The sequence below is a fragment of the Pelophylax lessonae genome (assembly GCF_965119305.1).
Source record: "Pelophylax lessonae genome assembly, chromosome: 8".
NCBI classification, from domain to species: domain Eukaryota; kingdom Metazoa; phylum Chordata; class Amphibia; order Anura; family Ranidae; genus Pelophylax; species Pelophylax lessonae.
In genome coordinates, this window is record NC_138775.1 from 263,089,120 (window position 1) to 263,115,154 (window position 26,035).

A 26,035-nucleotide genomic window follows, 5' to 3' on the forward strand; every position below is an offset into this window, starting at 1 on the left:
TCTTCCCGGGTCCCTCTTTGCTGTTCCTGGCCCCTCCCTCCTGTGGCAGATCACTTTTTGCAGCACCTAATTGGATTAAGGACATTGATCACGATTATATCGAAAAAAATCATTGCATATGGGAATTTATGAACTACACTACCTATATTGCATGTTTGAAACATTTAACATAACTGTACACAATATATTTTGTTTAAATTTTTTGTTGTTTAGGTCTAATTAATGGGAATGAAGTGCAACACTTATGTTTTGAATTGTTTTTGTATGGCCAGCATAAGTGACCACAGGTTCAGGTAGCTTGTCAACTGTGTATGTCTTGTCAGGTAGCTTGTCAGCTATGTCATACATAATATATTACAGTTCTGTCTGAAAATCGACAAAACAGTCTTCATTTTTGATCTCTAAATCTGATGATTTTTACCAAGTTTAACCTTGAATAGTATATACAGTATATCTCTATTGTCTAGTATGCTCTGAGTGGGTTAGAGATTTTGCTCCCTAACCATATACCCGTATTTTTCGCCGTATAAGACGCTCCGGAATATAAGACGCACCAAATTTTAAAGGAGGAAAATCTAGAAAAAAAAGATTCTCAGGTCTTTGTTGTCTTTAGGGAAAGTTTTGAGGAGCTTCTAGCACTCTGCTGATGTATAATCTGTGTCTGCACAGTACTGGTTGGTGCTGTGCTGGTCACATGAAACTAAAAAAAGCTGAGTACAGGAACCCACCAGCGCCTCAGAACAACGATTAAATAAGGTTGCCTCAGATGTTGAGAGACATCAGGAGTGCTGGCGGTCTAATTTAAGGTTCCTGATCGAGGTGTCAGCGAGTGGACCGATGTGGAGAGCCAGGCTGAAATAATCATACAAAGCGCCAGTCACATGACATAAGGGTACGTGTTTATCACCTAGGGGGCTCACAGAGGTGCAGTGGAGGTTTTTACCATCCTGTTTGTCTTGCCTTCACTGTCTGTGGTAACTGATAAGCGGGTTCGTTCTTGTGCTGTGCTGCCTGGAAAGCTGCTCCGCTCTCTTGCTCTGGCTCCCGCCCACAGCCCACCCACCCACACTGCTCCAAACCAATCGGCATTGCCGCTCGCCTAGGCCAGTCAGCAGCATAGGGAGGTGACACACACACTGGAGCCGAGACAGAGATGCCGGCCAGTGTAATTGGAATACTCCCGAGTACCGGCCGCCGGCCGCAACACTTACTTTAATGGTTAGTGGCAATGATTTTTTTTTTCTTCTACACTGGCTCTGGCTAGCAGCAAGCACCACACAAAGTTAGGGGCAGTTTTAATGCAGGCAAAATGTGTATTTGTCGTATAAGAAGCACCGAAAAAGTGCATCTTATGGCTCGTTTCCACTGAGCTTTCTAGTGCGGTTCGGTTCGGTACGGTACGCTATTTATGCCGTTTCCATTATGAATGGTACCCTAATTCCGAACCGTACCGTACCACTTTTTTGGTACCCTTTCGTTGGGGTACTAAGCACATTAGACCCGTGCCAACTGGGTGGAGCTACACTCTGCAGAACTTTGATTGGTTGACAGAGAATTCTCTATCACAGCTTTCCTGCTACACCACGCCTATCATGAAAGGGTACTATTGGCAGTGGAAACGCAATGTGTACCGTACCGAACCGTACCGTACTGAACCGAACCGTACCGTACTACTCAGTGGAAACGAGGCATTATACGGCGAAAAATACGGTAGTTGGTCATTTATATTTACCACTGCATATAGATATTTAGGAATAAATGGCCTTTTTTTTTTAAACTTATTAACTAAATTATACACCACACTTTAAGCGATTAATCGAAACAATAAGCCAACTAATCGATTATGAAAATATTTTTTAGTTGCAGCCCTACGAATCACCATCCCATAGCCATGTGTTGTGCAATTAACACTATTTAATTGTGCTACACTTCAAAAAATGTAAGTGCTACAGCAAGAAATAAAAATATAAATAATACAAAGCCTAAAATATGGCTAACTGTGTCATTCCACATAGATCTCAAATCGTATTAATGTTCACTTATAACACAGAGTCCATGCTTAACCAGTAAATACGAAAATATGCGATGATCAAATTAAAATATATAGTCCACAGCGTTGCAGTTTATAGTAACTGTGATGTTCTTCCCATTAGCCAATCACCTTCCTTTATAGGTACTTCTCAATCCACCTCCCTTTAGAGTACTCTAGTATACAAAACAGTGTATTACCTCAAAGTGTTCCCTCCTTCAGATGAACTTTCACCTTCAGCAGTGCGACCTTGAAATTAAGCTTGGTCAGACAGGGCCTTTTAGCCTTTCCTGGGCTAAAACAAAGGTTTTCAGTGTAACCCCATTGATATCTCCTCCTTACGTCACGACACTCCATTCGATGGTATCCAGATATATCAAAAATAGAGTTGCGCTAAAACTAGTGAAGAATAAGTCCCAACAGTCCACATGCAATCAATTGCTCAATATGCGTAGGAAACTGGAGAATCTTGATAGCAATAGTGTGTCAATGCAGCAATACAAGAAGTGGGAGGTACTAATAGGACATCCACCCAGGTGATAAACCGACAAAGACAGAGTGAATTCCCAGTCACCATATACTGCCTCTTACCGGACAAAAGTGGATCTGGAGCAGTGAGTGGTTAAGGACCACTGCAACCTTTCACAGAATCATACAGCTCCCAGCGCTTATGCAAATAAATCTCAATACTGCTTATGTCCTTAAAACAACCACTTTATTTAAAACATATATGAGGTACTCATACATTCCTGGTGCGGGCAGCTGGCTCCACGAAGAGTCCGGGAGCCTTCACGGTCTTTGCCCCTCCCCTTTGTATTTGCCGGGTGGTATACACCTTTGATGTGCTTTTGATTGTATTCCACTCTTCTCCTCCCACTGCCCAGTTCTACTGCCAGAGCCCCCCAAAACTCCGGTGTACAATCTAGGTCAGTCCTGACTTGGAAGTAACACTGGACTAAGGGACATTCTCTACTCTGATATGACAGCACTTAAACCTGGTAACTGGATACTCAAGCAATAAACGCTAGACTGTGGGAGGCAGGGAATAAAGTAATGTGCTGCACCATACCCAGAAATACCCCCTTTTTTTTTTTCTTCAAAAGGGGTGGAGATGCGAGTGGAAGGGTAAGTACAAGGTTTGAAGGCTGCTTGCTATCCAAGAAGTAAACTTGTTACTGAGAAAAGTAATACTCCCTTTAAAGGACTTCTTTTCTAAATTACTCATAGATGGAAATGCACAAATTCAGTACTGCTGAAAACAATATAAATGGATCCCCAGTGCGTAATTCATCCTGTATTGGCTTACTGCTAATTTGATTTGGGAACTCCCAGGGCAGCCAGCCACACAAAGTAAATGAAAATTAGTCCTCCGGCTTTCAGGAAAAACACAGAAGAGACAGGTGGGTGATGTTAAAGGAAAAACAAGCCTTTGATACACAAGAGGAGCACCAAAATGGGTCCTTAGAATACCTTTCAAGAAACCAGAAGAGACAGGTTGTACAAGAATCATACTGACTACAAGTTTTGTTTTCTGACTGATTGCCTTATACTAACCATGTGTTGGCCATCCATGTAAAGATTTGTTTCTTTGAGAAACCAATTGCATTAAATTTGGTTAGTAGGTTATCAGCTTAATCAAAAAGAAACAACTGGTCCATGAGCAATATTTGAGCTGATTTTGAGTCTTTTCATAAGTTAAGTAAATATTCCTCCAAAAAAGGTGGAGCGCATCTGAACTATAGCTGGTGACGGAAGACACTTGTACCTTCAATCTTTGTAATAGAACCTTCTTCAAGACTGTGATTAGAAAAGCATTACAAGAAAATAGATGTCAGGCTTGGTCTGATGCATCTCCATTTATACAGTTATATATTCAGCTTGGGGAAAAAAAAAAATACAGGTCTATTAAGTTCCACCAGTAAACAAAAACAAAGCATAGTTTATTTTGCTCCGGGGTCTGGGGGGGGGGGGGGGTGAATGTCCTTCCTGATGCCCCAAAGGTAGTTGGATATTCGCCGGATCAACAGTTTTTGGTGCTGTTACCTAGTAAAAGGTATGTAAATTGCTGCACTATACGTGATGCTGTAAAAACTTATGTTACAAAAACAAAACGATCAAGCAAAAAACGGTGTTAACCAAAAAATACATGTGTTGAATCATTAAAATCTATGTATTTCCATGAGATTCACCATAAAATTAGAATAGGGAGGCACACATAGTTTAAAACTGTATAAAACTTTAAATAGAATCCAAAGATACATAGAACTACTCACAATTTGAAAATGAACAAGCGCTTCTATGCAGAGTAAATTTCCAGGCAACACTGTAAGCAATCCAAATATTTACCAGTACAAGCAAGCATGGCTACGTCACGTGCGTTAGCTCTTCCCTACGCGATTCGTCCTAACTGACATCATCGTGGTGCTTATACCTGTAGTCGTTAAAAGAGAAGTTCATGGTTTAAAAAAATATATATATATATTTATACTCCCCTAGGTGGATACTGCATCTGTCCCCGCTTTGTAGTGAGAACTGAGCGATCAAACACCATTGATCACTCAGTTCTCCCCTCCACTCTGAGCAGAGAGCTGTGACTGCCAGTTAGCATCTCTCTGCGCTCTCCTCCATCGCTCACTGGAGTATTGGGCTGTGGAGGGGGCGGTAGAGGTTGGCTCAGGCTCTCAGCAGATCGCTGAGAGGCTGAGCCAGATACCGACCATATGGGATCTTTTCAGAGCCTAAACTGGCTCTGTGATGTCAGCCAACAGCGGGCTTCAGTGATCCATAGAAGTATGGCCAAAAAAAGCTTTTTCCATACTTCTCCTTTAAGTTCCAGTTATTCTTTGTACATTTAGGAATGCATCCAACACTTTTTTTTTTCTTTTTAAACATTTGCAGAACTAGTCAGAACTAGTTTCTCATTCCCTGTGTGCGTCCCCCTGTCAGAACACAATAGAACAGCAGGGGAGATCCCTGTACTAACATCAGATTGTTCTAATATTGAAGATAGAAGATACTTCTAATACTGCTTGCTACTAAACTGATTACCTAGAGCAGAGAGGTGGGTTATATACCAGCTGAGAACGGCCCATGGGCGTAGCCAGGTGTTTTTTGTTCTGCCTAGTCCTACTCCTGGAGGAGGCGATATAACCCATTTGGTATGATTTATGGAGTGCTGTGTCCATCGATGAACTCAGAAATGGATTTTACGGAAAGTACAAAAATCCCTCTTTTTTTTTTTGCTTTCTAGTGTAGATGTGAGATCTGAGGTCTTTTTGACCCCAGATCTCACATTAAAAAGGACCTGTCCTGCTTAATTATATTACAAGGGATGTTTACATTCCTTGTAATAGGAATGAAAGTGGTCAAAACATTTTTTTTTAAAGCGAACGCATACGCAAGTCACGCTCATATATGTAAACAGTGTTCAAACCACAGGTGAGGTATCGCCGCGATCGTTGGAGCGAGAACAATAATTCTAGTCCTAGAGCTCCTCTGTAGCTCTAAACTAGTAACCTGTAGAAATTTTTAAAACGTTGCCTATGGAGGTTTGTTAGAATAAATATTTGTCGCCATTCCACGAGCGTGCGTAATTTTGAAGCATGACATGTTTGGTATCTGTTTACTCAGCTTAACATTATCTTTTACATTATAAAAAAAAAATTTGGGCTAACTTTACTGTTTTCTTATTTTTTAATTTTAAAAGGTGTATTTTTTCCAAAAAAAGTTTCTAAGACCGCTGCGCCAATACGGTGTGACATAAAGTATTGCAACGATCACCATTTTAATCTCTAGGGTATCCGCTATAAAAAGTATATAATGTTTGGGGGTTCTAAGTAATTTTCTAGCAAAAAATACAGATTTTAACTTGTAAATAACAAGTGTCAGAAATAGGCCTGGTCCTTAAGTGGCTAAACAAGGCAACCATGATTCCGGTTGATGAGCCTTTAAGGACCCAGCTGACAGGAATTTGGTTCGGCGTGAGGCCGATATTTACCATTGCCCTGGTGTGCCTGACTCTGACTGAGTGGGCTAAGCTTATACGCCGTGACTTGGAGGGGGAGTAGCTCCCCTCCCCGTCCCCGCCTTTGCTGAGCTGGTGGACCAGCTGGTCCAGGGGCTGCAGTTTATCTGTGATGCCCCTTTGGATGCGGCTCCCCTAGTGGCTCGGCTCTCTATTTCAGCAGTGGTCTTTTGGCTCAAATGGTGGTCTGTGGACCAGACTTCTGACAAGGCCTTGACTGATCTTTCCTTTCGAGGGGATCGCCTGTTTGGTGCTACCCTGGAAAGTCTCACGGTGGGGGGGGGGGAGAGAGAGTACCTTTCTTCTGCAGGCTACTTGTTGTAGACGTGGGCCCCCCTCCTCGGCTCATAGGAAGTTGTTTCATCCTTCAGGGTCAACTGACAAAGGATCGGGGCCTCTGGAGGATCCAAGCGAACTTGGTCTGGCAAGTCAAGTGCGGCCTTCTCCAGATCTGCAGACAAGGTCCCTTCAGCAGGAAGGTGCGCTCTCGCCCGTATCTGTGAGGTGGGGGGACGTCTTCGCTGGTTCCTAGACCCCTGCACTCCCCTGGTACGAGAATAAGTGGGTCCACGAGGTCCTTTCGTTCATACACTCCAGTAAGGTTCTTCCTTCCGACGTGCAACTGTCCCTGGTCCGATTACAGGCTCTTTTTGGGGCGGTGCAAGACCTTTTCTTTACAGGTGATAGTCCCGGTTCCGACTTCGGAATGTTTTCAGGGGTTTTACTCAAACTTGTTTACAGTCCCTGGGAAGGAAGGCAGGTGCGTCAAATTCTGGACCTCAAGGCGCTAAACTGCTTTGTGCGGGTGCAGAAGTTCAGAATGGAGTCCGTTCGCATGGTGGTGGCCTCCCTGCATCAGGGGGATTTTCTTGCCTTCATCAACATTAAGGACGCTTACCTTCACATTCCAATATGTGTCCGTCTCCATCGCTTCCTCCGCTTTGTCGTGAGAGAGGAGCATTATCAGTTGGTGGTGTTACCTTTTGGTCTCGCGTCTTCCTTTGTGTTAGCCCTGGTTCTTGCAATGTTATGCCAATGGGGGATGGTGGTACTGGGCTACTTGGATGTCTCCCTTCTGCGAGCGGAGTCTCCTACTGCTCTGGTGGAAAACCTGGAAATCACCATACGAGCTTGAGGGAGTTTGGGTGAATTCTGAATTTTCAGAAGTCTGCTCTGGTTCCGTCCACAAGCAGGACTATCTAGGTCTGACCCTGGACTCGGCCCTAGCCTTGCAGGCTGCAATTCGTCTCCTGCTGTCCAGCAGATGGTCATCCCCCTGGACTTGCATGCAGTTGCTGGGCCTGATGGTGTCTACCTTAGAGGTGGTTCCATTTGCACAGTTCCATACGAGGCCTCTGCAAGGGAAATTCTGGCCTAATGGGACAAGATTCCACAGTCTCTGGTGTCCCCCCCCCCCCCCCCCGTATTGGACAGTGGTCACTACGGATGCCAGCCTGCCCGGTTGGGAAGGCGTCCTCGGCTAATATTCTGCTCAGGGAATCTGGACACTGGAAGTGACCAAACTACCGATCAATGTCTTGGATCTCCGACCAATCAGACTGTGCCTGGAACATTGGACTGATCGTCTTCAGGGACGTTCAGTGGGTATTCAATCGAACAGTGCCACGGCCGTGACTTATGTCAGTCACCAGGGGGGCACAAGAAGTGTCCTGGCAGCTCTGGAGGTTGCCGAAATTCTAAGGTGGGCAGAACGGTTCGTTCCAGCTTTCTCTGCTGTATACATTCCTGGGGTGGAAAACTGGCAGGCTGATTACCTCAGTCGGTAGGCGTTGGACAAAGGGGAGTGGTCCCTTCATCCGGAGGTGTTTCATAGGTTGTGTCTCCGGTGGGGCATCCCTGATGTGGATCTGTTGGCTTCCTGGCTCAACAGAAAGGTGCAGATGTTTTTGGCTCGGTCACCTGATCCTCTGGCGGATTCCACAGATGCGCTGGTGGCCCGTAGGGTCAGTATCGTCTGATTTTCACCTTCCCTCCTCTCGAGCTTCTGCCAAGGCTTCTATGCAGGATCGAGGCTGAAGGGATTCCGGTCATCTTAGTGGCCCCCAACTGGCTACGTCAATCTGGTGCGGCTGGTCGCCAACGTTCCTTGGAAGCTACCTCTCGGGGAGGATCTGCTGTCCCAAAGACCAATCTTCCGTCCTGCTTTACAGCCCTGAATCTGTGTTTCCAACGCTGTTAAAAGCTAGGAAACCTACTTCTAGGAAGATCTACAGTAGTACGTGGAAGACGTACTTTTATCTTTGCTCTTGTTTGGTGGCTCATATCTTGACCTTCCTTCCACGGGGGATCTGCATGCAGGGTGTCGAAATTTGCAGCATTATCCTGACGTTCACCTTATTTTGTGGTTCACAGAGATAAGGTTGCTTTTCGCCCCTGTACATCGTTCCTTCCAAAGGTTGTCTCTGATTTTAATTTGAATGGAGACATTGTGTTGCCTTCCCTATGTCCCAGGCCAAAACATCCAAAGGAAATTGCCTTGCATGTGGTCCGGGCAATTAGAGTGTACCTAGCAGCTACAGAGTCTTTTAGAAAGTCAGACTATTTGTGCTGACAGATGGGCCTCGGAAAGGGTTGTCCACTTCCTTTGCGACCATTTCCAGATGGATCAGACAGACGGTGATTCAGTCTTATTCCATCAGGGGTCAGGTTACTCCTTTCCCTGTCAAAGCGCACTCTATTCAGGAGCTTAGTGCCTCCTGGGCCTTCCGTCATCAGGATTTAGTGACGCAGGTTTGCAAGGTGGCCACCTGGTCGTTGGTGCATACTTTCACAAAGTTCTATAAAGTGGATGTGTTGGCATCTGCGGATGCTTCTTTTGGCCGCAGGCTGCTGTTTAGAGGACCTGATCCTCTTTGAAGGTGTATTGTTATTTGCCGCCACACATATGTGTTATATGTGCGACAAGAGGTTGACATGCAAGTTGCCTGGTGGAAACTACCTAGTGTACAGATAGTTAGATGAAGGGTCTGTGATGTGTCATACATTCATTGATGTGAGCCAGCATGTCGCAGACCACACCACCTTCTAGCTGCACCCAAAGGGCAGGCAGAAGTGAGGCGAATAAATCCGCAAAAAATTTACTTAAGGGCATTTTGAGGTTATTGCTTTATGCATGGTTTATGCATTATTCATTATTTTTTGTAATAATGCAATGTTTCATTTCCCTGTTTATTTTCTCAAAACTATTCAATAGAAGTGGCAGTTCTTTAATGATTCTGTGTGACACTTTGTCTTGGTCTCAGGTGTTGGATATTTGGTTTATTTACACTTCTTGGTTTAGGGATAATTTCACTTTCAGCTGGAAAAAAAAAAACTTTAAAAGCCACCGACTGCTCTGATGTGGCTTGTTTTTATTTCATTAATGGAGAGAAGTCTTTGAAGTGTATTAGGCAGTGCTCCATGGACTACATGAAAACTACACAGGCTTTTCTTTCTGTGCTCAAGTCTTGTCTCTGATAAATATTTGCAGAATTGAGCAGTGTTAGGATCAGTGTATTTGATGTGAAGTCATTATTGGCAGTAGAGAGGAATACTGATCAGGGTATAATGTAGGCTGGTTTAGAGACTTTATCCTTCAGTACATTGCTTTTTCTTCTAGGCTGTGTCTTTTTTTGGGGTTTTTGTTTATGCAAGAGACCTTAATCTGTTGGGACTTTTTTATACATCTCCAGGAAGCGTCAGCCACACAATTTTCCTTCTTTTCTTCTTCCACCAAGAAGTCTTGAAAGAAACCTCCACTTTTTCCCAAAACGATGGCCTCCATTTAAAAAAAAATATGTTCTGAAGCTGTAAATTGTAGGTGTATGAGCACTAACCATTTTCCCTTAGTCCACCTATAAATTCACACAATCCTGGCAGTGAGGTCCACTTCATACAGCTTCCTGTTATAGGAGACAACACAGCTGCACTGCAACTGTGTTCAGAGCAGCGTTGTCCCTCATGCTGTCTGTGGCTGCTTACTCTACAGTGGGATGAGAAAATGTTTCAGGGAGCATGTCTATCAGCTATGTCAATAGCTCAGAGATATCCAAACTTTATATGCAAAGGGCCAGTTTACTGTCCTTCAAGCTTTACGGGGCCAGGCTTTGGCCAGTAGGAAAACAAAATTACCTGATGTCAGTGGGAGTAAACCATGCCCCATCATTGGTATTAGGGGGAGTAATAATGTCCTGTCCTTGGTGTCATTGGGAGTTATAGTACCCAATTATTGGTGTCAGTGGGAGGTATAGTGCCCCATCATTAGTGTCAGTGGGAAGAATAGTGCCCCATTTTCAGTGGCAGGAACTATGCCCCAGTGTTGCTCATCGTGGGGGGAATAATGCCCCAAGAGCCAGAAAAACACAAGCAAAGGGCCGCATCTGGCCCTTGGCCACAGTTTGGAGTCCACTGCTGTAGCTAGTCAATCTACTACACCTTGTCCTCCCACTGCTTTCTGGGTTGGCAGAACCAACTGTGCTGCTGAAGCCATAGCACTGTGAGCTGGGAAGAGGGAGCATGTGAGAGACAAATGGAGGATTTGGTGGGCCCTATGGTCTATGGACCTTGTTTTGTGTACTGGTCCAAATCATTTGGTGGAGGGGAGATTATGGGGTGGAGTTGTATTTTAGGGGTTCAGCCTGGCCCCTTAGCGCCAGTGAAGGGAGCTCTAAAAGGTGTCAGCATACCAAGACATTTTGGACAGTTTTTTCATCTTTGTGGGAACAGTTTTGGGGATGGCCACTTCCTGTTCCAACATGACTGCGCACCAATGCACAAAGCAAGGTCCATAAAGACATGGAGGAGCGATTTTGGGGGTGAAGGAACTTGACTGGCCTGCACAGAGTCCTAACCTCAACCCGAAAGAACACCTTTGGGATGAATTAGAGCGGAGACTGCAAGGCAGGCCTTCTCATCCAACATCAGTGCCTGACCTCACATATGCGCTTCTGGAAGAATGGTCAAACATTCCCATAGACACACTCCTAAACCTTGTGGACAGCCTTCCCAGAAGAGTTGAAGCTGTTATAGCTGTGCAGGGTGGGCCATCTCAATAATGATGAACCCAAAGGACAAAGACTGGGATGTCATTAAAGTTCATGTGTGTGTAAAAGCAGGTGTCCCAATACTTTTGGTAATATAGTGTGTGTATGTATACATACCTGTATTATCTGTGTTTTTTTTTATACCTTTAAAGCTGAATATTTAGCAAATATTAAAACAAAATTTATATCCAGTTATATTTTGTGAAAGTTGTTAAATTCATATGATTTTGTAGAGCATTTTTTAACATTATTAACTTAACGTTATTATTTTGAGTGACATTGCATCTCTTTCTTACCATTAATAACAAAGAAATGCTGATCATTAGCTTCCAGCCTAGGCAGCTTAGATCACATAGCCTCTGGCTACCAATCCTTACAGCAAAGAGTCTAATGTTTCAGTAGTGCCATAAGAGGAGTAATAAGACTGTTCTATGTATATAGAGAATTTCAAAGTTTACATAAAAGCAAAGTTTGTGTTGCATTTATATAATTATATTAATTTGATTTCCTAACAAACATAAAATGGACTAGAGATCCCTTTAAGCCTTATCTAACTATAATTGTTCTGAGAATGATGGTTTCATGAATTTATAAGATTAACAAATATTCTATAAATGACTAAAGATGATCATTATGTCTGAATTTCAGGTACTCGTCTGATGCCTCTGTGGTGGACCTAACAACCTATGCCAACCAACTCCCTGTATCTGAAATAATACACCAGGTAATGATTGATTACATCCTGCCGTGTTGCTAATTTCAGCATGTGCTATGCAGTAGATTAACCTATTCGCTGCCAGAGCCGTTTTTGCACACGTTTAAAAAAAAAATTTCGGCCTGGAGATTACACAAAACCTCCAAACATTATATATTATTTAAGGCAGTCACCCTAGAGAATAAAATATTGATAGTTCCAGTTTTTTGTGTCACGTGTTATTAACGCAAAACACATTAAAGTGGAGTTCCACCCATTTTAATAAGTTTAGATGGATATAATCCCCTTAAAAAATACTTTTACCAATGGAAACTATTCTTTTTTTTTTTTTTTCTTTTTGCAAGGAAATACCTTTTTTTCTTCTTTATTCATCCGCACTTCCAGGTCCAGCCGCCAAAAGCGATTACGTCACTTGGCGATTCTCAAGGGCTGCTTGGGTTTCATTTTTATTTTTTTGGAAAAAAAAAATATTTCTCTTACGTCCTCCGACAGTCGCCGCCTCTTCATATTCGTCACATATGGGGTATTAGACTTTGCTCCGAAGGAGTAGCTAGGCAACAGAATATGTTAACATTAAAGCTTTTAACATATCCCACCCTCAAGGGGTGGTCCCCTCAGTCAATACCCTCCTACTTCCTGCAACCATATCTCAGTTTTAATGTCTAGCTTGTCAGGAGTGGCTGGCTCTCTCTGTGCTGGGGCTTTGTGCCCCAGACTCTTTTTTTTTACTTAACTTTTTTCTTTTCATTATTTAGGGGACAAAAAGTCCACTATGTGACCGATTCTCTTTAATGAGATATGCAGGGTCTTTTCTCCTCTTTAGTCCACTGATCACACTGCAAAACATCCTTTCCTGGCTAAGAGAGTCGGGGACACTGAGACGTCTCTTTCCAGGTCACAGTAGGAAGGGGAGGAGAGCGGGTGTGTCCACTCTTCCCCTTCCCCTCCACCTGCCGACACCTGCCATGGAGCTCCCGAGCCTACCGATGGGCAAGAGGAGCCTGGAAAGCATGGCAAGATGCGGCCGCGGGAGGGGGGCGCCGTTACCATGAGTGTGTGCGAGCGATCGGGTGGCAGCGGAGCTGCCAGAATGCTCTCACCTGACAGGCTGCCTGTCCGTCTCACACATAATCCCGGTGGCCGCAGCCACCAGATTGCATGTTAAACCCCCCCCCACTGTCAGGTCCGTACAACACACGAGCCTGGCAGCAAAAGGGTTAAAGGTCTCGTTTACACCTCCCATATGCTAAAATGCTCTGTTTTAGCGTGCACTGGTATCAGTTTTGTCGGGCAGTGCACTAATTATACTTTTTTTTTTCTACTTTGAGAGTGTGCAAACGTACACTCCATTTAAGTCTTCATACCACAGCGCATCCTGAACTGTGTTGACATTCAGTGCTCTATGGAAAAAAATCAAAAAGCATCATCATTGCCTTGCAGTATTAACAGGGCACATAGAAAACACATTTCTTCTATGTGCCCTTGTAGTAACCTGCAAACGTAGATCACCGCATATAGTGTAAACAACATCTATTGAAATTGTGGCACAAACAAATGTTAATGCACCATCCACATGAGTTAGCATCTACCCCCCTAGATAAATGTGAAGATATGCATGTGTAACATATGTAGTTAATAAAATGTTTATAAAGAGTTCATAAAAATCCCATAGAAAGGATGTTATACTTCAGTAGGCTGCTCCATCTGAGACAGGAACAAATCTCAGAAATTACAAATAAAAGAACAATGGGGTGCGCCATCTAAGTGCAGCATCAATGGGTTTATTATAATTAAAAAGCCAAATGCAAACTCACAAAAATTTAAAATGAAAGAGCTTATCTGCAGCCATGCCCCATTGGATGGAAACCATCCACCAGAAGAGCCGCTTGTGACAGCAAACAGCGCGTTGTCAGTAATGAAACAATATCCAATGTTCCAGGAAGTGAGGAGAGTGACTGTGGGACACAAAGCAGGATGAGATGTAACATCTAGGGCGGGCTGGTTGCTATGGTGAGGCGTTTTGAAATTCCTATTGGATCCTTGGCTTGGAATGGTTTGAGAAAGGTGTACACAGAGCAGAAGCACGAGGCAGCACTGCTCTGGACAGAGGGCAGGAGCTGGAGATGTCAGAGTTAACTTTCCATATTAACAAGATGGTGATTGGTTCCTAGGACCGCCTAGTAACCAATCATCTGTCGGTTAACTTGAAAAGTTAACTTGGTTAGCGCCCACTCCACCCTCCGTTCTGAGCTGTGCTGCGTCCCGATTTCTGCTGTGCTGTGAGGAAGGATGAGCACAACAGAGGAGACTGGAAGAAAAGAAAAGGGGGGTCAGCAAAGCAGAGGAGTGTTTACAATCTTCAATGTTCAAAAGCAAACAGGTACGGGGTTGAGTCCCTCCTCTGAATCCCCTAAGAGGACGTGTACCATTTTGTGTGAAAAAAGTGTTATATATTTCATTTGGGTACAGCGTTGCATGACCGTGCAATTACCAGTTAAAGTAGCGCAGTGCTGAATAACAAAAAATGGCCTGGTCATTAAGGGGGTAAAATCTTCCGGAGCTGAAATGGTTAAAAAAAAATGTATTACCTTGTAATCTTTAGTAATGACAAAGGTATTGTCAAACAGGTTCATAGTAGAAATTTAAAAATTGCTGTGGTCCATAGAGGGTGAACAGGTGTGAGAGGGGAAGTGGGTAAAATGTTATTATTATAGGAGAAAAGGCAAAATAAAAGCAGAATGAAGTGATACTAAAGTCTTGTTTTCATTTTTGGGGGGTTTTTTGGTTAATAATAACAAGCATGTTATACCTACCTGCTCTGTGGAGTTGTATAAAGTACTCAAAACCCATACTTGAGTAAAAGTACAAGTGTTTGATCAAAAAGTGACTTGAGTAGAAGTACTAAAGTATTCAACATTTTTTGTACTTAAGTATTGCAAGCAGTTTTTTAAAAAAATTTTGCTACTCAAGTACTGAAAGTAAAAGTACCAGTAGTTTTGAAAAAAAAGTTGCTACTCAAGTACTGAAAGTAAAAGTACAAGTACTGTGTTATGTAGTTATTAAAGAAAGAAGTCAAAAGTTTGAACATCATATTGTTTTTATTATTTCAAATGCAGCTTTTATTTATACATACAGTAGCATTTATTTTCGTATGCGCTGATAATACACATGTTTTGAACTTCATGAAACCTGCCATCTACTGTTCTGGCAGTGGTAATTTTTATAATTGTAACGAGTAACTATGCAGCGCAAAAAAAAAATATCTGAGTAGAAGTATTGAAATCATTGAAAAAATGTAGTGAAGTAAAAGTGGAAGTAGGAGAAAAAAATTCTATTCTAGGAAAGTATAGATACCGCCTTTCGGTACTTAAGTACAGTAGTGAAGTAGTTCTACTTAGTTACTATACATCTCTGTTTTGCACAGACCAGCCCGAACCTCCTCTTCTTGGGTCCCTCGCCGGCACTCTAGGCTCCTCCTCCTGTTGAGTGCCCCCACAACATGCAGCTTGCTATGGGGGGCACCTGAGCTGAGCCGCTGCTCTGTGTGTCCATTCAGACATGAAGCCATGGCTCAGCCCCGCCCCCTTTCTCCTCATTGGCTCACTGACTTTGAGTGATAGAATCGGGAGCCAATGGCGCCCACTGCTGTCTCTCAGCCAATCAGGAGGGAGAGTCCCGGACATCCGAGTCTCTCGTACACAGTGTAAAAATAAACCCATGTAAGTAGTACACACATCTCTAGCAACGTGTCCTACGTGACCCCTCTGTAAAGGCATGAGAGTTTCTCTTGGAATAATGAATATAAGCAATGCCTATTGAAGTGTGGGATTCTGTATTGCACATAAATATCCCTTTATTGCAATATCCATTCACTGCCATACAGCACAAATTGTTCTGCTCAGTATTTAAGCAGCTTTTGAGCAATTCCTGTGATTTATAGTGGCCTGTGACCAGAGCAATACATCTGCCGTACTATCACTTTATAAAAAAAAAATCTGATTTAAAACCTGCACAGAGTCAACTTGTAATAATGCCAGAAGTGGGTGCCTCGCGCAGCAGAGAAGTGATATGATAGATGGGCCCACCCTTGTGTAGCAAATAATGGGAATAAATATGAAACGGTCATAGGTGCACATGAAATTCAGGTGCTTTTGTTCCTCCCTTGATTTAGTGTTAGCAGTTAAATCTGATTTTTTTTTAATACCAAAAAAGTACAAGTAGAGATAGCAACAACATAACTCACTCAGAAAGCTGCGGGCACACTGGGGTTGATTTACTATACCTGGATCTAAAACTGATGTTATTCATCCCCTGTAATAGCAATAAAGTTAGTACAAAAAAAAAAAAAGTTGTATTAAACAAATAATAAAAAAAATGTAAAGCACCCCCCCTCAAAACATGCTTACGCGCAAATGCGAATGCATGCGCTACTCCCGCATGCATATGTAAATGGTGATTGCACCACACATGTGAGGTATTGTCGCAAACATCAGAGCAAGAGCAATAATTCTAGCACCAGACCTTCTGTGCAACTCTAAACTGGTAACCTGTTAAGGCGTTAAAAGTGGCCTTATGAAGAATTTTAGGCACCGTACTTTGCTACTCATTCCACGGGCAGACGCAGTTTTAAAGTGCGACATGTTTTTTACTCAGCGTAACATCATCTTTCACATTACACAAAAAATTGGGCTAACTATGTTTTTTTTTTTTTTTTTCATGAAAGTGGGTTTTTTTCCAAGAAAATTGCGTTTGAAAAACCGCTGCGCAAATACCATGTGACATGAAAGTGAGCACACCCCTCACATTTTTGTAAATATTTTATTCTACCTTTTCATGTGACAACACTGAAGAAATTACACTTTGCTACAATGTAAAGTAGTGAGTATACAGCTTGTATAACAGTGTAAATTTGCTGTCCCCTCAAAATAACTCAACACACAGCCATTAATGTGTAAACCGCTGGCAACAAAGTGAGTACACCCCTAAGTGAAATATGTCCAAATTGGGCCCAAAGTGTCAATATTTTGTGTAGCCACCATTATTTTCCAGCATTGCCTTAACCCTCTTGGGCATGGAGTTTACCAGTGCTTCACAGGTTGCCACTGGAGTCCTCTTCTACTCCTCCATGATGACATCATGGAGCTGGTTGATGTTAGAGACCTTGCGCTCCTACACTTCCATTTGAGGTTGCCTCACAGATGCTCAATAGAGTTTAGGTCTGGAGACATGCTTGGCCAGTCCATCACCTTTACCCTCAGCTTCTTTAGCAAGGCAGTGGTCGTCTTGGAGGTGTGTTTGGGGTCGTTATGTTGGAATACTGCCCTGTGGCCCAGTCTCCGAAGGGAGGGGATCATGCTCTGCTTCAGTATGTCACAGTACATGTTGGCATTCATGGTTTCCTCAATTAACTGTATCTCCCCAGTGGCGGCAGCACTCATGCAGCCCCAGACCATGACAATCCCACCACCTTGCTTGACTGTAGGCAAGACACACTTGTATTTGTACTCCTCACCTGGTTGCCGCCACACATGCTTGACACCATCCGAACCAAAAAAGTTTATCTTGGTCTCATCAGACCACAGGACATGGTTCCAGTAATCCATGTCCTTGGTCTGCTTGTCTTCGGCAAACTGTTTGCTGACTTTCTTGTGCATCATCTTTAGAAGATGCTTCTTTCTGGGGCAACAGCCATGCAGACTAATTTGATGCAGTGTGCGGCGTATGGTCTGAGCTCTGACAGGCTAACCCCCCACCCCTTCAACCTTTGCAGCAATCATACATCTATTTCCCAAAGACAACCTCTAAATATGACGCTGAGCACGTGCACTCAACTTCTTTGGTCGACCATGGCAAGACCTGTTCTGAGTGGAATCTGTCCTGTTAAACCGTTGTATGGTCTTGGCCACCGTGCTGAAGCTCAGTTTCAGGATCTTGGCAACCTTTCTTATAGCCTAGGCCATCTTTGTGTAGCGCAACAATTATTCTTTGCCATAAGGTGCCATGTTGAACTTCCAGTGACCAGTATGAGAGAGTGAGAGCGATGACACCAAATTTAACACACCTGTTCCTCATTTACACCTGCAGCTGCAGGCATCATCCTAGTACAACCACTTCTGCAAGCCGATGTACAGGTACGTCGGTTTGCGGGAAGTGGTAATTGGACAACTATGTGGAAAATGAGGTTTAATGTTGATAAATGTAAAGTTATGCACTTGGGGGCTAAGAATATGCATGCATCATACATACTAGGGGGAGTGCAACTGGGGGAATCAGTGGTGGAGAAGGATCTGGGTGTTCTATTAGGTCAAAAGCTTAATAGCATGCAATGCCAAGCTGCGGTTTCCAAAGCAAAGTCCTTTTATGTAGTAACAGGGACATGGACTCCAGACAGAGAGATATAATTTTGCCCATGTACAAATCATTAGTAAGCCCTCATCTGGAATATGCAATTCAGTTTTGGGTGCCAGTTCTCAAAAAGGATATCCAGAAACTGGGGAAAGCACAGAGAAGAGCAACCCAAATGATAAGCTGCATGGAGGAGCTCAGCTATGAGGAACGATTAATGGAACTGAATGTATTCTCTTTTGAAAAGATGAGATAAGGGGGATGTGATCACCATGTACAAGTACATAAGGAGTCCATATAGTAAACTTGGTGTTGAGTTATTCACTCTAAGGTCATCACAGAGGACAAGGGTCACTCTTTACATCTGGAGGAACAGAGATTTCATCTCCAAATTACAGAAAGCCTTCTTCACAGTAAGAGCTGTGAAAATGTGGAATAGACTCCCTTTAGGAGCTGGTTCTGGCCAGCTCAGTAGATTGCCTAAAATAAAGGCCTGGATTATTTCCTAAATGTACATAATAAAACTGGATACTTACATTTATAGATGAAGTTGATCCAGGGAATATCTGATTGCCTCTCGAGGGATCAGGAAGGAACATTTCTCTATCGCTCATTGACAGACGTAGTCTTCTTGATTCTCAAGAGCTGGGTTATGTTGTCTCCGCAGGAGTAGGACTAGGCAGAAAGACAAAACGTTCTGGCTCCACCTTAGGGGCAGTCCCTGAGGGTATATCCTCCCTCTCTCTGCTACAGGGAATCAGTTTTTTTCTGTCTAGTCAGGAGTAAGGACCTAAGCTCCTTGCTGGGATCTTTTTGGTCCTGGCAAGATTTTTTCTTTAGAAGAAATATTTTTTAGGTAGTTTTTCTCCAGTGTTTTTCCTGTGAGATCTTCAAGCAAAGATGCCGGACTGGGCGACACTAGTGGTCACCCCAGCCGGCCTACGAGCGCACGCAGACCATTGCATTGCGCTTGGTCGGCCGCGACACATTCAAGTAAGTATGCGGGGCAGGGCGACGGGCTGGATGTTGAGATCCAGTGGTCACCCCGGTTTCTGCCTACGAGCGCGTGCAGACCAGAGCTCCGCGCTGGGTCGGCCGCGACGGAGTCCCAGTGGAGGGACTGACCTTGCGAGTTAAAAGTCTCGCTTGGACGCCAGGAACCTGAGAGTCGAGGCGTCCGGAGTGGTCCACAAACCCCCACCCCGGTGGAGAGGGTATTGTGAAGAGAGGGTGCCTGTCGGTTCGGTATGGTGAGTAAACGTTCCCTTTTTTCTTTCCTCGTTATGAGGCAGTATGAATTATGGGCCCCTCCATACATGGTCAGTATATATCTGACACTAAAAGTCCCCCTTGTAAATACAGTATGTGTTTGTGGGAAGTGGACTTGGTTTGAGAGCTAACACTCTACCCAGCAGACTGTAGCATTACAGCAGACATAGGAGGTATAATCCTACCTTATTTGTAGTGTATCTCCTGTAGATCTATCAATCGCCACTCAGCAGAGATGCAGGTGGATGTGCTGGGAAAAACGATTTCGGCGGTCCGCCGCCATTTTGCCGTAGACCAGGTGCATGCATGTCCTCAGGTCACGCCGGCCGCCATATTTTTGGAGTCTAATGTCTCCTATATGGGGGCGGCCATGTTTCATGAGCCCAGCTACCTCGTGGAGAGCTGGGAACGCCGGAAGGCGTACACAGGGGGCGGAGCCACGTCCTTCTACCCGGGAAAAAGCAACAGCTCCTTCCAGTCTGTAAAGACAGACGCTGACTGCAGTTGGTTGGAAACTTCACTGCATCGGTTGGTGAGCCTTGGGGGTCCCTCTCTCTCTCTGTGGGATCGAGAAGCAGGTACTCTGAGGGGCGCTATTGCGCTAGGGGGAGACACATAAAAAAAAAAAAAAAAAATTAAAAAAAAAAAAAAAAGAGGTATTTTTTATTTAAAAAAAAAAAAAAAAAAAAAGTTTTTTTGTGTTTTCTGGCAAAGGTGTCCTGAATTATCATGGACCCTGCCACTCATGTATCTCCTCCGGATCCCCTCGAGGGGTCTGCGGGATCCTCCAGCACCCCACTGACGATTAAATCATTGTCCGCTGTTATGGAAGCTTGTGTCCCGGGTGGAAGTGGCTTGTCAGGGACAGGGCGCAAGTAAGCGACCCCCGCCTAACCCCTTATTATCTGAAACCTCGGATTCAGACTCTGAGCCTATTTCTGCAGTTACAGGTACTTCATCTGGTATTGGTGTCTCGTGTACTGTCTTTTCAGACAGTGAGGAGGATGTTTCGGCATCAGCCATAGCCAGAGAGGAAGCGTTGGTAAACGCACTCATGGTATCTGTTCAAGAGACCTTAAGATTACAGGGTATTCCGTCAGAAATAGCTGAAACTGATATCCCTTTTGGGACTAAAAACGCATCTAGTGGCGAAGGTTTTTTACATTGCCCAAATGTTTTGGCAATCCAATCAAAGAAGAATGGAGTCTGCCAAAACGCATTTCTACTATTTCTAAACGCATTAACAGGCGTTATCCGTTTGAGGCATTAAGAAATGGACAGAACCACCTGTGGTGGATTCACCAATTGCTAGATTGAATAAAGCCACGGTTATTCCTCTAGAAGACGCTCCGTCTTTTAAAGATCCAGTGGATCGCAAGATAGAAGCTATGTCTCGCACCTTGTTTTCCTTGATTGGATCAGCTTTCAGACCAATAATTGCTATTGGTCTGGTTTCGCAGGCTGTAACTGTATGGACCAAGTGGTTACGCCGGGACCTAGAAGAGGTCCCTCAGGCGGTATCAGATTTGTTGGAACAGATGATACAGGGGTTACAGTTTGTGTGTGATGCGGCGTTAGACGCCACTTCATTATTGGCGCGAGCATCTGTCTCAGCGGTGGTTCTCAAGCGTACACTGTGGCTAAAAGGTTGGTTAGCCGACCAAGGTTCCAAAAAAGCATTGGCTAATTTCCCCTTTTTAGGAGAGCGTCTATTTGGAGCCAACTTAGATGAGATCATTAAGGATCTCACGGGTGGAAAGAGCACCTTTTTACCGCAAAATTTTAAAGGTAAAGGAACTCGTCAAAGACGAGGGCCTTCTTTTTCTGCTCACAAGAGGTTTTTTTTCGTCCCGCGGGTGAAAAAATTAAGTCCTCCAAAGCTCCTGCAGGAGGCGTCAGGGGTCGTTGGTCGGGCAAGCAAAAGCCCGCCCCCTCCAGACCTGAAGATAAACCGTCCAAAGCCTGAAGGTGCGCCCCCCACCCATAACTGGGGTGGGGGGACGTCTTCGCCGGTTCCCGGATCCATGGCTTTCCAGAATCCCGGACAGATGGGTTTGCGAAGTCATAAGGTCAGGGTACAAGATCGAGCTTCGATCTCTCCCACCGGCGCGATTCTTCCCTTCCAATAGCCGACTATCCCCGGATCGTTTAGACGATCTGTGGAGAGCAGTCACAGATTTACTACAACAAGGAGTGGTAGTCCACGTTCCTTGGACAGAACGCTTTCAGGGGTTTTTATTCAAACCTATTTACAATACCCAGGAAAGAGGGCAAAGTGCGTCCAATTCTGGACTTAAGGGCACTCAATTCTTTTGTCTACATAAGAAGATTCAGAATGGAGTCCATTCGCACAGTAGCAGCCTTTCTGCATCCAGGGGATGTCCTAGCATCCATAGACATCAAGGACGCCTATCTTCACATTCCCATTTTCGCAGGACATCAGCGGTTTCTACGTTTTTCCGTAGAAGAGAACCACTATCAGTTTGTGGCGTTACCTCTCGGTCTCGCCACGGCTCCGCGGGTCTTCACGAAGGTGTTGGCCCCAATGTTGGCACTTCTGCGCCAAAGAGGCATATCGATTCTAGGTTACCTAGACGATCTTCTGCTTCATGCAGAGTCTCCTCAGACCTTGCTACAAAACATAGAAATTACTATGATTTCTTTACAGGAATTCGGGTGGCTGGTGAACCAGCAAAAGTCATTTCTGGTTCCCACCCAGAGGCTCGAATATCTGGGTCTAATTCTAGACACAGTCAGGACAAGAGTTTTTTCTTCCGGTAGGGAAACTCCGAAAGATTCAATCAGCAGTCCACCAACAGCTGGTCTTCCCTTCGGACTTGCATGAGGGGTCTGGGGTTGATGGTGGCTTCCTTCGAAGCAGTCCCATTTGCCCAGTCCCATACCCGAATTCTTCAGCAAGAGATTCCTCTCAGATGGAATCGGAATCCGGAATCCCTGGACAATCAGATCCGATTGAGCAAACAGACCAGAGAGTCTCTGGTCTGGTGGCTTCGGTCTCCGATGCTCAGCCAGGGAAAGTCATTTCTGCCAATATATTGGACGACAGTGACCACGGATGCCAGTCTATCCGGATGGGGAGGAATTCTCGGTCAGTTATCTGTCCAGGGACTTTGGTCCCCGGAAGAATCCAGGTTACCGATAAATGTATTGGAACTGAGAGCGATCAGACTTTGTCTGATTCACTGGACCGAGCAGCTCCAGGGCAGCCCGGTTCGGATCCAGTCGGACAACGCCACGGCCGTGGCTTATGTCAATCACCAGGGGGGCACCTAGAGTGTCCGAGCGGCCAAAGAAGTGGCTTGCATTCTTCGCTGGGCGGAACGATTTGTTCCAGCAATCTCTGCGGTGTTCATTCCGGGGGTGGAGAATTGGCAGGCAGATTATCTCAGCCGTCAGACTCTGGATCAGGGGGAATGGTCCCTCCATCCAGACGTTTTCCACCAGTTGTGCCTACGATGGGGCACCCCGGATATGGATCTGTTGGCATCTCGATTCAACAGTAAAGTTCAGAGATTCGTGGCTCGCTCCCGCGATCCTCTAGCAGAAACCGCAGACGCACTGATCGCCCCGTGGGGGCAATACCAGCTAATGTATGCCTTCCCTCCTCTTGGGTTACTGCCAAGACTTCTTCGCAAGATAGGGGAGGAAGGAATTCCAGTAATCCTGGCAGCTCCGGACTGGCCTCGTCGAGTTTGTTACGCCGACTTGGTCAGACTGATGGCGGACGTCCCGTGGAGACTTCCTCTCAGGGAGGATCTACTGTCTCAGGGACCGATCTTCCATCCTGCTTTACGATTGCTGGTTTTAAACGGCCTGGTTATTGAGACCCAGGTGCTGAAGGACAAGGGATTGTCAGCTTCAGTTATTCCTACTCTAGTTAAAACAAGGAAAGCGACTTCCAGAAAGATTATCATCGTACATGGAAGTCTTATATTGTGTGATGTGAATCCCTTGGGTTCCATCTACATCTTTATTCGGTAGTCCGAATATTGGCTTTCTGCAACAGGGAGTTGAGCAGAAGCTGGCCTTGAGTGTTATCAAGTGTCTGGTTTCAGCATTTGCTATCTTCTTTCAGAAGCTTTTGTCTACTCATTCCTTGGTGCGGAATTTCATCCAGGGGGTGCGACACCTGGCTCTGCCAGTGCACGCGCCGTTACCATCCTGGGATCTTAATTTGGTGCTGTCGGTTCTTCAGACACCTCCCTTTGAAAATATCAGGGAGATTCCCTTGCCTACTTTATCCCAGAAGGTGGTCTTCTTGGTGGCTATCACTTCTGCACGCAGGGCGTCAGAACTGGCTGCATTATACTGTTGTTCCCCAGATCTGGTGGTTCATAGGGATAAGGTTGTTCTTCATCCGAATCCATCCTTCCTTCTAAGGTGGTTTCAAAGTTTCATTGAATAAGGACAGTGTATTGTCCTTCCTATGTCCTTAGCCCAATCATCCTCGAGAATTTGCATGGCATTCCTTGGATGTAGTTCGGGCGATCAGGATATACTTGAATACTACGGATTCAATTTGTAAGACGGATTCACTGTTTGTGATCACGGATGGCCCTAAGAAGGGGTTGCCTGTTCTGCTGCGACCATCTTTAGATGGATCAGACAGACGGTGGTATAGGCTTATTTTATCTAAGGGTCGGGATTCCCCGTTCCCTGTTAAGGCGCATTCTACTCGGGCGCTTAGAGTTTTTCTGGACCTTCCGCCATCAGGCGTCAGTGGTTCAGGTTTTCAAGGCGACTGTTTAGTAGTCGGTTCATACCTTTACAATATTGTATAAGGTTTATGTGATGGCATCGTCAGATGCCTCTTCTGGCTGCAAGGTTCCTGCAGGCCACTGTTTGAGGAGACTGTTGGTCTACCTCGAGGATTTGTGGGGTAGGTCTCATCTGTTTACTCGATGAGTCCTTTGATACTTCTGGTTGGCTCCGGTTGGGCCTTCTAGATTGGATTTTGATTCTGTCAATCCCACCCCTCATTTTGTTGCACTGCTTCTGGATGTCCCAGCTCTTGAGAATCAAGAAGACTATGTCTGTCAATGAGCGATAGAGAAAAATGGATTTTTGTAAGATCTTACCGTAAAATCCTTTTCTCTTAAGCTCATTGACAGACGTAGTACCCGCCCCTCTATCATTGAGTTGGGTTGGGTTAAATTCTCTGTACTGCTTTAAAACAGAACTGATTCCCTGTAGCAGAGAGATGGAGGATATACCCTCAGGGACTGCCCCTAAGGTGGAGCCAGAACGTTTTGTCTTTCTGCCTAGTCCTACTCCTGCGGAGACAACATAACCCAGCTCTTGAGAATCAAGAAGACTACGTCTGTCAATGAGCTTAAGAGAAAAGGATTTTACGGTAAGATCTTACAAAAATCCATTTTTTCCCCTGCTGGAGAAAATTGGATCATGCTTTGCTGGGGTTTATTCGCCTTCCTCTGGATCAACTGTGGGTATAGGACTGTGTATATGGGATTATATAATTTTTTTTTCTCTTTTATTGATTAGACTAGATGGACTTTTTGTTTTTGTTTTTTTCTTGGGAGGTTGCTTTGTGTTCAGCACAGGGCCAATCAGCACTGTCCAGACAGAGAGTCAGGGGTCCTGCAAACTCATAGTACAGTCAGAGTGGAATTAAAACTCCTCCTACAAGCTTTAACCAGACACTCATAGAAGTCATAATACTGCTATATACCACTGATGAGAAAAGATATTTAGCCGTTTATATTTACTAAAATAATTGCATTTCCATGTTCTGTGTACTGTGGGAGACCAGATATAGTGAATGCAGGCGCCTGGGTTTAGTAACACTTTAGGAAGGACAAAAAGGTTATAACTAGATTTAGACGCACTAGAAAAGTTTTTGTTTATACTTGGAGTTCTTCCTTAACCTTGTGTGAAAAATTGCGTTCAGATTCACACTGACGATTTTAAAGCAGCTAATCTAAAATCACCAGTGTAGCTTAAGCCCTTAGGGGTGGCCAGACAGGGTGCAATAAATCATGCAATGGAACAGACTGGAGCCTGGTTTCTAAAATTCCTGCGGTATAAGTCTAGAATGCAATAAAGAGGCAGAAGTGCTTGTTATCAGGACAACTTTTAGGGCAGAATCACTAATCACCTAAGCATCAGTCATTCATTTTTTAATGGAGATGAGCAGGAAAGCCTTTCCTTGGACATACTCCGCTTTGTACCATCAAGGCAGGGCCTGGAGAAAGCACTTAGGCAAGAAGATATTTTAAAAAGAGAGGCAATGACCACCTGGAGTGTCACTATGATGCCATATCTATCCAGACTCTGATCACCAGTAGAAATATTATGCTGCCTATGAAAGGCCCTTACCAAATGTATTCATGTTTTTCAGCAGGGCTTTACCGCTTCTGTGCAAGGGCTGCTGAATTAGGTTAATTAACTTCTGTGCTGGCCTCAGGCGGATGTACCTCGCTTGATTAGCAGAGAGGATAGAACTTATCACTACTTTCTGCCGCAGCGCACGCCCCGTGGTTATTCATTATCATTGAAGATTGTTTAAAACACCCTTGGACAATGTCTGGCTCTGAGAGGATGGAATGCTTACTGACTGATTTTCTGCTTTC

The 26,035-nt window shown here is 44.5% G+C and overlaps 1 protein-coding gene across 1 annotated transcript in view; it reads left to right on the plus strand.

Moving 5' to 3' along the window:
• The window catches only part of PIGK (phosphatidylinositol glycan anchor biosynthesis class K), a 284,181-nt gene that overhangs the window by 185,583 nt on the left and 72,563 nt on the right, over positions 1-26,035 (plus strand). Inside the window, exon 10 of the mRNA XM_082266226.1 lies at positions 11,744-11,819. Within this exon, the coding sequence (XP_082122352.1) occupies positions 11,744-11,819 (76 nt within the window). The remainder of the gene's footprint in view (positions 1-11,743; positions 11,820-26,035) is intronic.